This window comes from Triticum urartu, chromosome 3A (assembly GCF_056163025.1).
Source record: "Triticum urartu cultivar PI428250 chromosome 3A, HENAU_Tu73, whole genome shotgun sequence".
NCBI classification, from domain to species: Eukaryota; Viridiplantae; Streptophyta; class Magnoliopsida; order Poales; family Poaceae; genus Triticum; species Triticum urartu.
Genome location: NC_141875.1, coordinates 694,209,199 through 694,220,750, shown reverse-complemented (window position 1 = coordinate 694,220,750; position 11,552 = coordinate 694,209,199). Strand labels below are relative to the sequence as shown.

Below are 11,552 nucleotides of genomic sequence, written 5' to 3'. Positions count from 1 at the left end.
TTGACACAAATGAGTGTGGACATCTTCGTGGAAACTTTCTAATTGGATTTCATCCCTGTAAAGATATTGCCTTCTTCTTGGTGGGGTATTCTGATGTAGTGACTTACCATTTGAATACCTCAAAAGTTCAGTACATAGGTTATCTCCGTCCAAACTCTGACTGCCCAACATCGGGGATATGAAGATGATGATGAAGATCTTCCACTAAGTGCCTACTCCAATAAAGATGAAGAGGAAGCAGATGATGAATATGAATACGAATATGAAGATGATGATGAAGATTAAGATTAGTGTACACTAGTACAGTGCCCGTGCTTTGCCACGGGCTCTTAAAATAGTTTGCAAAAGTTACATGTTAAATTTCATATGTACAAACAATATAACACAAACACAATTATTGAATAATTGAAGTCCAATTTTGTAATGTAAATTGATAACAAAACTAAAGATTAACGAACATGTCCATGTAACAAACTGAGCGATGTTCGAACTAAACATCTGTTACAAAACTATCAATATCTAGATGATGCGCTTAAGAAATTCTTTCACAATATCTGAAAAGTTTTCTTTAGCTTCATTCCCACGACGTTTTAGCAAGTATAGTAAAAACTGCTTCCTCAACTCATACCCATTCTGCACAAACAAATATATATAGTTAGTATGAGAAGTTCACGCAAAAGGTCTTAAAACATGTAAGGACAATACTCACCGTGCAAACCGGCTTGACCAATTCTTTATCGTTCCACCAGAGCATAAAATGAAAAACAAAATAGGCAAACACATTCCTGCAATTTTTTAAATTAATAAATAAAAAATATAGTGATAACAAATATAAAAGTTTTTCTTATGAATTCATTACCATCTATACTCGTTGGAATACTAAACGGAAATAAACGTTGCTATTTAGATATATCGGAATTCCAACCAGACAGCTTTATTTTAAGTGCTTCTTTGAAATCCCTTGCAATTTTTTTTAATTTCAGTGCATGCCTCAAATTTTTATCCTCTGACGATTGTGATGTTTGAATAGGGTCCATAATATATAGACGACGTGCCTCTTTGTCGATGACGTACAAGATGTATCAGCCGATGAATGCATAGGAAAGATAAATCTACAAGTGAAGCTATTAGAAACAACAATAAACCATGATAACAATAGACAAAATACTTTACTTACCATGTTGCATGATGGGATGCACGTGCGTTGCAACGGGCTGCATCGGCAACTACCTTTTTTACCCTTGAAGCGCTCTTCTTTTCTTTCTTTCTTGATTCTCCCAACTAAAAATTGTTTATCAAAGTGATATGTGAATTGATAAATTTACAACCATACTAAAATATTAATAGCTAAAAACATATTTATCAAAGAATATTTCTAGAACACATTCGACATGAACGTTGTCGTGTCTGATAGATTATGAACAAACACAATAATTACTTATCACCAAATCCCATTTATATTTTAGAATGTGGTTGAAATTATAGCTTTATAGAAGAACAACTTATCAGAAATGTGCTACAAAAATAACATCTTGTGTTTAAACCCATAGAAATGAAGATCTTTAATAAGGCCATAAGAAGACATGTAGAAAGCAACATAGTACTCCCTCCAGTCTTTTTACTCGCATATAAGATTTGTCTAAAGTCAAACTTTGTAAAGTTTACCAACTTTACAGAAAATACAAAAAAAATCACAATATGGAATCAATATCATTAGATGCACATCACGAGTTCAATTTTTATAATGTATAATTTTAGTATTGCATAAGATGATATTTTTTCATATAAATATGATTAAAAATATTCTAAATATCTCGGTATTAAGGGTGCCAGTTATATGTCATACTATGAAAATTTGATGCAAAGTTGATTTATGAGGGTTGTTGGGTCTTTAGTCGGATGGTTGTTGTTTATCCTCTACCCCTGACCTCTTCCTCCTACTGAACCGCCAACTACAACCGGCTGATCCACCCATCGCCACCACCCCGACCGCTTTGCTTCCCTGCCCTCCCCTGTCGCCACCCTCGACTATCCCTGTGGACCACCCCGGTAACCAGATTTTTTCAGCGAGCCATCGCACCCCCACCCACACCTGTCAACCCTCTTCCTGCCTTCGACTATGACGCCACTGCTCGAGCAACGTTGGATCTTCATCGAATGGTTGTTGTTTGTCTTCTACCTTGGGCTTCTTCCTCCTTAACAGCCAGCCACCGCCCGCCGATCCGCTAGCCGCGACCACCACCCCCGACCAACCCTCTGAACCAGCCTAGCGGCCAGATTTTTCCGGTGAACCACCGCACCCTAATGAACCTTCTTCCTCGCCTCCGACTATGATGCCACTCCTCACTACCGCCTAGCGACCAGATTTTTCCGGTGAACCACCACACCCCTACAAACCTTCTTCCTCGCCTCCGACTATGACGCCACTCCTTACTACCGCTCAAAGTGTCGTCCTTGTCTCCTACGAGGGCTCAGCCTCGCAGTGCCATCGATGCCTTCGGCATCGCCATTGCATCTCGTCGTGCCATCAACGACTTCGGCCTCAGGTTGCACTTGTGTTCTCCCAAAAATCAACTTGCAAAGATTCAAAATTCAATTGACTCACGAGTAGCTCGTGCACAATACTAATCATGTATAACTTGTTACCTTTAGATACTCACATGGACATCACATTTCTCCCATTGCCCGTGCGTTGCAACATGAGCAGACTTATTCTGATGATTTAATAGTGATCCTATCCTCATGGACATAAGACGGAACTTAAATCTATTTGCCCCTAATGCAATGTTGGCATCACCGTACCCGACTCGCAATCTCTTCTATCAACACCCCCATTCAACCAGAATGGTAAAAGTCAATTTCAAACATAAACATTAAACTAAATTAACTAAACTGTTCTTGATATTGACCTAAAAATAAGAAGCCGAAAAATCAAACTTCCTTTTGAACAAGAGCTGTTGTACAAAAGGTTTACCTAGCTAACCATGAATTTATAAGAGAGTATGAAATCAGTCGACAATAATCCTCAAGAAGCGCCTCCACCCTGTCCTTCTCCCTCTTTCCATCTGTATCCTCTTTCACCCCTCTTCTCTCCTCTCTCATCCATCCTCTTCCTTTTCACATCCATCCATGCTCTGCAACCTTCTTCCTTGCCTAAACAAAAACAGATAATAAAATGTTAAGGTAAAAAGCACATCAACGTGGAGTCCCGCAGCTGAAAAACGTTATGTAATAAAAATAGATGCATGTAACATTAAAAAATGCAGACACCAATAGAGAAAGCATCCGAGTAACTAATAGGTTGTTGTATCAACTACTTGCATGTATACATGAATTCATCTTAAATTTCTAGGAAATGAATGCAGGATGTGGGCTTACCGTTATTGTCCTATCAGCAAAACCAGGACAAAACCATTTGTTCCCTGGATCAAATGCTACAGATCGCACCCATCAAAAGTGACCACTAATGACCTGTATTACGGAAATAGAAAATGTATTTTATCACTTAGTGAAAACTAAGATGCTCTCATAGTATAATTCCAAGAAAATATGCAAAAGAATCTAGAAGATTTAACTATTTAAACCAGTACATAAAAGCTCAAAGTAGGGTTATTACAATTGCATGCATGATCAAACTAAATCTTATTTTCTAATTGAAATATGACATTGGTATTTCGAGAACTTATCTGAGGTGCCAAACCTTATAGTTACAACAAAATAAATTGGAAGGTCACACTTGAAAATTGTGCAACAAACAAAATACTCCGATGGAGCATGCCATGGAGGTTTAGGCTACTGGCGCAGATGTCAAGAATTTGAAAGACATATCAAGACATGAGCAATTTAAAATAACAACCAGAAGTGCACATTACGTCCTAAAAGTACAATGTCCCAAAGTACAATGATCAGACCACCATAGAAGGAAATGTAAGTGATAAAACCTGTGAGATGACCAGAAAAACAAGAAGGGACTACCAAATCTTGCAAATACAATTAATTAAATCTCGCTCCTGTCCTTGCGGTGACACATGGCTTGCTACTCGGCCTTGGCTCCCAATATACTACACTATGCAGGAATTACATATAAAAACAATATTTCAGAGAACTAAGAATGAAACTCTAAATTCCGATTAAACTAATCATTTTTGACTATACATGATAATAGCATGACAAACTGAAGCTCATACATCTTACATGTGAAAATAACAGCATTAGCTACCATCATGCTGCTCCATTTCCTTGCACACCACCACCATACGTGATAATAGGATCATCCATCTGCTAGATTATTTTTTGGAGAATCTAAAAGCTATCCAATAACCTCCATTGATTCTTTTAGCATTACGATCTAGCCCACCTTGCACACCACCATCATGGTCCAAAGAGTGAAACTGAAACATATGGTCTGGTTTCATGTGAACCTAAACTACTATGATGGAACAATGAACACAAAGGAAACGTCAAAATAGAATTATTTTTTAAATATTTTTCTGATGAATGATCCGAGTGATAAGAGACCCAAAGCAACATAAACACACCACTATTATCCTTCTGAGATATGGATGTTGAGGAATCAAAAGGTTTGTCAGGAAAATACTATATTTTTTCAAAAAATATATTTGAACTAAGAAATCTTCTCTTATAAAGGGAGAATTATTTTAACAAAGTTAACATTCATATGTACAGCCAAGCGCTAAATTTTTATTGGTATATTGTTTCAATTCACCAAAAACCAAATTTCTCCTTAAGATATCTTGAATGAAATTACGGGGGGGGGGGGGGGGGGGGGCGTGTGGGGGCATTCATTAGATGGATATGGAGATACCATAGTTCGAGAAATTCTGAATCATAAAGCAAACAAAGAGTAAACAAGGTATTAATCATTACTCAAGTTTATTTTACAATGTACGTGCACACACGTCAAGACCAGCACATCCATATAATTTAGCATGCTAATGGCTTTCAAACTTCAAGCAGAAGGTATCCGGCTACTTCGTGAGTTGACCGTATAATATAATCAACCTGTGTATGAGTGAAATCAGTCTGTCTATTTGTTCCGGTGAGATGCCCATGCGCCTACCCATCTCAATCGTGTTTTCCAAAATAAAGGCACCATCTTGATCACAACGAAATTTACTTCTACTTGGTCATGTCAGCCATATGTTGTTGGACGTAGTCAGTAATCAGTTGAGCCTGAAAAGCAGTCGCTAACCAATCAGGCACTGTAAGGGCTGATGGGCCTTTCTTCTATCATAAGACTAACTTTCTTCTATGAAGCTGATAGGCGTTTCAATTTTTATGGTGTACTCTTGAAGATCTGATAGCTAGATATGTTCTCAAGAAATAAGATGAAGCTAAGATGCTACTACATGACTAATTATACCCACCACCAAAGTAACAATAGTAAGAATCAAGCTGCTACTAAGAGTTTAATTGCAAACGTACGGCAATTTGTGTTTGGGTCACTCTTATTTGTGAGCCTTTTTTCCTGGTAAATTTTTGACGTCTGTTGCTCCAGTCCAAGGTGACATCCTCCGATGACGAACTTAGGTTCGCTGTGTGGCTAAGTCGTCAGAGATGTCTTGTCCGACGGCCGGCAGCCGCACATGAGGGCGTTCTTGGGGATCATGAACTTGTCATCCTCTCATGATCATGAGGTATGCCAGTTCATAGTAGTATTGCCAGAAGCAGGATTCTAAGTAATTTTTAAAAAATGGAACACAACTCAATCTTGTCGACAGTCCAGAGTTTTCAGAAGAAAGCACAATATCCTTACCTAAACAATGTACCGCAAAATGCCATCTCTCAAGGTGTAGATCTACCTGCTTTCCGGCAACCATTTTCCTCCTTTCACACTGCACCAAAATTTAAGACTCGCTCAGATTCAGATCACATAAAATAAAGCCGGTGGGAATAGCTGGGAGTGGGAGGTGGGAGGGAGGACGAAAAAAACGGTGTTGGTGGGACGAAATTTAACCGGTGAGCGAAGACTACCAACTGAGACATTAGGAGTACAGATGACCGGATGACGGCTACCTCACCTTCGCCATGGCGCCCCCTCTGCTTCACACCGTACTTTCCCATGAACTGCCAAGGATGAGTCCCCCGCCAACGACCCTTCTCTCCGCCCTGATCCCCCCTCGTGTTCATGTCCATCCACCACGGCCATCAAGGGGGCCGAGGCGTGCGCCACCCATAACGCCCCCAGCCAAGAAGGTAGATCTGATATCTCTTGAGCCATTGTCATAGTGTCTGTTATTAAGTCTTGAAGCAACCAACCAGTACATTTACCCTTATGTCATAACCAAGAAAATGTACGACTTGATGAAAAATGCATGAACCACTCACTCATGCAATTTGCTGTAAATCAATCTCTAATGAAATGCAATTTGCCATATTTTCTGAAGTAGGGAAAGAATTTCACGCATACAACAGACCAATCCCAACCCCGTCCCTCTCACTCTCGGCCCTCACCCTTATCACAAAATCCACTAACTATTGTTCTAAATAAGCCAGTGATTGACGCCACCGTGGCAACCCAGCAGCAAGGGACAAGGGCGGCAACAGCCTTCCTATCTTAATGCTAGTCACCCGAGGCTCTACGATCCCTTACCATCAAAATCCTTCATTGCACAATCTCGAAGAAAGTAGCTTATTGGAAACAAAGAGGAAAAGTTAGAGCTTCCATCCAGAGGAATGAGAGCACAAAATATTTCCATGGCTCTGCCTCTCAAAGGTTTAGGAAAAATAAAACTCAAACCCTCGTTCCAAATGGAGTCGAGTTCTCTAACCACACCAAAAAAATAACCCAACACACTGACTTTTACAAGGATACACTATTAAGAGTCATAGTACACCTATAGGGTTTCGTTTGGAGGGGATTTATAGTCTGGGGTAAAATTCATAGGCCGGACGCACTAATGAAATTGAGGTGGGTAATTAATAGGGTGTTTCCTATTTAGCGCGGCAGGCACCAGTTATAGCCACAGAAGCATCATCTTATACATGTATGTAACACAGCCTAGCTAGTCAAACAAAGAGACTGTAGCTTACTCAACAGATAATTCCTTCAAGACAGGAAGAGGATAGAAGCTTAACTCCAGTTGTTTATGAGAAATATAATATGCTCTTAGATATGCAGCTTTAGAATATTTAGAAGGCCTGCAGTTTATTAATTATCACTACATCACAACCATTGCAAATGGTGGCATGCCACTTGAAGTTCTCTGAAAATTCGCATGATTACTTGGCTCTCTTGTGACTTGGCAAGATTACAAAGCTTTGTGTGAAAAATTCAGGACATCATTGAATGAGAGGGCATGTCTTACAGATTAGTAACTTCTGTGTTGAAATTGTGAGTTATCAGGCAAGTACCTGAAGCAGGATATCCGCAATTGTAAACATCATGACATATTTAAACCTCTCGACCTTCCGTTTTCATGTCTGCATAGGCACTAAGGACCAAGTCATACTTGTTTCAATTGAAGGGACAACTTTAAAACATTTCTTCTCTGCCTTGGTGAACATCATGACATCTTTAAACCAAAGAAAATGCATGATAATGTAGAGAACTGAACATGGACAGTTGGAAAAAAGAACCTCACTAATTCAGATTGACTACAATCAGTCCAAAAGTCAGATTTCAGACCAAGGCAAACCAGGAGAAGTGATACTACCATATTAGGTAATTGACCACATACGACACTATACATCAATGAATCGGGGTCATCACAGCATGTAATAACAAAAAACTAATGGCATGGCCTCCCTTATAAATCACACCAAGATGAAAAATAGTTACAAGCAGGGTCTAATAGTTTATTGGAGAGAGGAAAGGTAGCAGTTCCATTTATCCTTAGAAGACGATCAATTAGAAATTATGCACAAACAAATCACTTATTATACTATTTGACTCTGACTTCTATAACCTGTATGAATATGCTTTAAAATCTTTTCTAAATTGGCCCGACTTACACCAGAATGAGCTACACAAATGATGTGATGAATGTGCTATCAGTGATACCTGGCAGGAGGCAATCATTAGTCGAAAGACGGGAAAGTGTCACATGTATACTAACAGATATTGTGTACATTTCCTTGTTTGAATATTCCTGCTCCACTCTAAATATGTTTGAATGAATTATGCGGCAAGCTACTAAAGGAAAACAATACTTATCTCTTTGGGCTTACTCTCCTTGAGCCATTGATTTCTCATTTTGTCAAAAAAATCTTGATGTAATCCCACTTCCCTAAGCACGTATAACAATTCTGGTCTATTTTTACTCTAGCCCATTTATGCAATCCACCAAAGATGTTGAATAGAACCTTTAGTCTGCCAATCCATGAATGATGTGTGTAGAAAGGGTGGTGCACTGGTTTTGTGAAAAAACTTCCGGTCACAATTTACTAAAATCTAAATGAGTAAATCAAATCATGTACCACAGATTCTTTAGTTTTTCAAACTTCCTATACAAAATTAGATCGATGGATATCATAATTCAGTATACTTCTTAAGTAATCAATCACCCGAGGATAGAGCCTCTCCAACGGGTAGTAGTAAGACTCTTTGTTGATGGACACTATTCTACAACATTCTTCATCTTCTTAGTAAAAGCCTTCAGGCCATCGATCCAGTTATAGCCGACGCCGTCACTGAGCTGCATTCCTTCTGCCTACACAAGATACAATGTGAAGGGGAACATTGCAGTTGCAGAAAGCATTAGTTCAGAACGCAGCCGATGTGCAGGCGACCGAGGGCCCCTGCTCCATGGCATCGACCACCGCTCCTTGGCCACGACCACCGCGTCAGACCGCTCCGGCTGGGCTCCGCTTCATGTTCAACGTCGTCCTCCAACAGTGGGCGCACACACGCAGGCCATGAAGGATGGGAGGCGACGGCGACGACTTGAGCAGGAGGATGGAGACAGCACGAGCAGGAGGACGGAAACAACCATATGGAGGCAATCAGAACATTTGCACACAAAAAAGTGAAGGGCCAGAAAGTGTGCAAAACTGGGTGAAAAGCAATGAAAACAAATAGAGTAGTACTGTAAAGGGAAGGGGGCAATTGGCGACAGCCAGGAAGCAGGGACCGTGCGGTGCATAGTCGTGGTCGGGCTGGAGCGCGGGTCCTCGTCCTCCTCTGCGTCACCGTCGTCTTCTCGCCTACTGTTTGAAATCGGAAAAAATGCAAATCAATCACACACAAATCGACAAACCAGGATAGAAAAAGAATATTTGAACAGAGTCGTCTTTGAGCATACATAATGGTGCTTACTTGTGCTTGGACTCAACCTGCATACATGAGTGGGTGCAGCGCTCAACAACCAAGGAGAAGGACAGGAACAACATCTGAAGAGAGCTGTCTTCTACGTAAACAGCCATATGGAGGCGGTCAAAACGTTTGCACACACAAAATCAATGAAACTAAATATTAGGTCTTTGAAGGAGAGGGAGAGGGAGGGGCTACCCAAGCAAAGGGAAGGGCAGGCAGGAAGCAGGGGCCTTTGTGCAGTGCGTCGTAGTGGTCGTGCTCGAGCTCGGGGCCTCGTCATCTTTGGCGTCGTCGTCATCCTCGCCTGCTATTTGGAATCGTAAAAAACGCAAATCGATCGCACACAAATCAACAGGGTGAATCGAAAGAGGAAAGGCGAGAGGCGGATCGAACCTTGGGAGTCAACGCCGGCGGTGGCTGTAGCGAGCTGCATACCGAGGCTGGTCAGGCGAGAACAAATCCGGCGCCCGCGTCCTTGGAGGTCGAGGAAACGGAGGCGCACCGACGTTCGTCGCCGCTGCGCTCGTCCCGACCGGCGGCTGCAGCAGGGTGCGCCATCCCGTTCCCCGATTCGACGACCTTTTGGACTCGTCGCTGGCGAATCCTGCGGTGCGAATCCCGTGCCGCACCTCCAGCCCAGTCCCCACAGGCACGAGCTAGGGTTCCAGCCGCGAGGAGGGAAATTTCGTGGGTTTGACGTGTCCGCGAGGGAGAGAAGGAGAGGGGAGGAGGAGATCCGATGGTGGGGTAGACGGTGGAGGATGGGAGGTCGCCGGTGGGCTGAGGGAGGGGCGCGCATAGGCAGCATGGGCGGCCGGGAGCGAGGGAGGAGGTGGGGGCGGGTCAGCGCCGGGATCCAGGAAGGTTGGGGGTTGGGCGGCGCCAGTGGTGAGGGAGAAGGTGGGGGCGGGGTGGCACCGGGAGTGAGGGAGAAGGTGGGGCGGGGCGACGCCAGGATCGCAGGAGGAGATGGGGAGCGGGCGCCGCCGGGAGCCAGGGAGGAGGACGGGGCTGGCGGCGTCGGGCGGTGGCGAAGGGATCTGGAGGCCTCGCTCGTGCGTGCGAGTCGCCTGATTTTTTGTCGTTGTTTTTTCTTTCGTAGGTCTTTTTTCGCTGGTCTTTTTTCATTGAGGCATGCGAGTGCGAGGCGTGCGAGGACTGGAGGCATCGCTCCCTTTTTACCTGGTTTTGGTTGGTTTTCTTTTTGGTACCGGGAAGAGGGAGGTGGGATTGAGGATGAAAAAAAACCGGACGAAAATAAAACCCGAAACGCGACCTACCAACTGAGACAATAGGAGTAGAGATTTGGTTAGTTTTTTTTTTTGGTACCGGGAAGAGGGAGGTGGGATTGAGGACGAAAAAAAACCGGACGAAAATAAAACCCGGAACGCGACCTACCAACTGAGACATTAAGAGTAGAGATATATCTATGTCCCAACCTTGCTTTATGACTGACATTTATTTTCTCTCATTTGTTTTACGTTTATAGCCTTCTCAGTTTGTTTGTCAACAATTGTGTCTGGTACCTTCTTATGTTTTTCATACATAGGTGTACATGTAAACACCAAATCTTGCTAATACTTTTATTGAAATATACTTAGGTGCGTAAAAAAGAGCTCACTGATTTGAACCTAGCTTGGTGGATGAAGTTGCTTTCACAATTCAATCACCACACCAAGAGTTTGCTCCCTCCCCAAGTTTCACCAGGAGCCATTATTGTGCTCCCTCTTAAGATACACTGTTTTAGTCCTCTTGTATCTTTGGAAAAGCCCATTTTTTTCCCTGTCCTTGTTTTCTTTTATCTTTTATATCTTTAGAAAGACAAACTGGCACCGAAATTGCTTTTGGAGGCCGAGCTCAATGGAGGCCTCCATTTGCAAAATTCAAAATTCATATTTTTACATTTCAAAAAATTCTAAAAGAAGTACAGATATACATGGAGGCATAATGTACATGTGTAATTTTTAAAGATGAAATACTCCCTCCATTTTTATATACAAGGCCACTATGGGATATATATTTTGCATCTATACAAGGCCACCAACAGTAATCGAGGCAAAGTTAACGATATTTTCTCGTACTAACAACCTGTTTAATACTTGCATGAATGCAGTCATAATGACAATCAGCTACTTCCTCCATTCAGTTTCTTTGCATGCATGCGGAGTATTAATGATCCCAGTAAATAAGAAGAAAAATTGACTTGTAAAGTAGGCATTAAATTTTACATTGGTACCTGTAATCCGAATTTGTGGCCTTGTATACAAAAATGGAGGGA

At 41.9% G+C, this 11,552-nt stretch overlaps 1 protein-coding gene across 1 annotated transcript; it reads right to left on the bottom strand.

Moving 5' to 3' along the window:
* Positions 1 to 2,834: 2,834 nt before the first annotated feature.
* On the bottom strand, positions 2,835 to 10,409 carry LOC125554892 (uncharacterized). The gene is made up of 7 exons (XM_087514070.1): positions 9,668 to 10,409; positions 9,470 to 9,578; positions 9,278 to 9,294; positions 6,042 to 9,168; positions 5,777 to 5,855; positions 3,379 to 3,471; positions 2,835 to 3,153 (listed from the first exon to the last, which is right to left on the bottom strand). The coding sequence occupies exons 1-4, from the start codon at positions 10,080 to 10,082 to the stop codon at positions 8,720 to 8,722; spliced, it is 990 nt and encodes a 329-aa protein (XP_087370196.1). The 5' UTR covers positions 10,083 to 10,409; the 3' UTR covers positions 2,835 to 3,153; positions 3,379 to 3,471; positions 5,777 to 5,855; positions 6,042 to 8,719.
* Positions 10,410 to 11,552: the final 1,143 nt, after the last annotated feature.

Coding starts and splice junctions, on each gene's coding strand:
- LOC125554892 (XM_087514070.1), bottom strand. CDS start 10,082: ATGCTGCCTATGCGCGCCCCTCCCTCAGCCCACCGGCGACCTCCCATC. Junction 9,579..9,667: donor CGCCGGCGTTGACTCCCAAG/GTTCGATCCGCC, acceptor TCCAAATAGCAG/GCGAGGATGACGACGACGCC.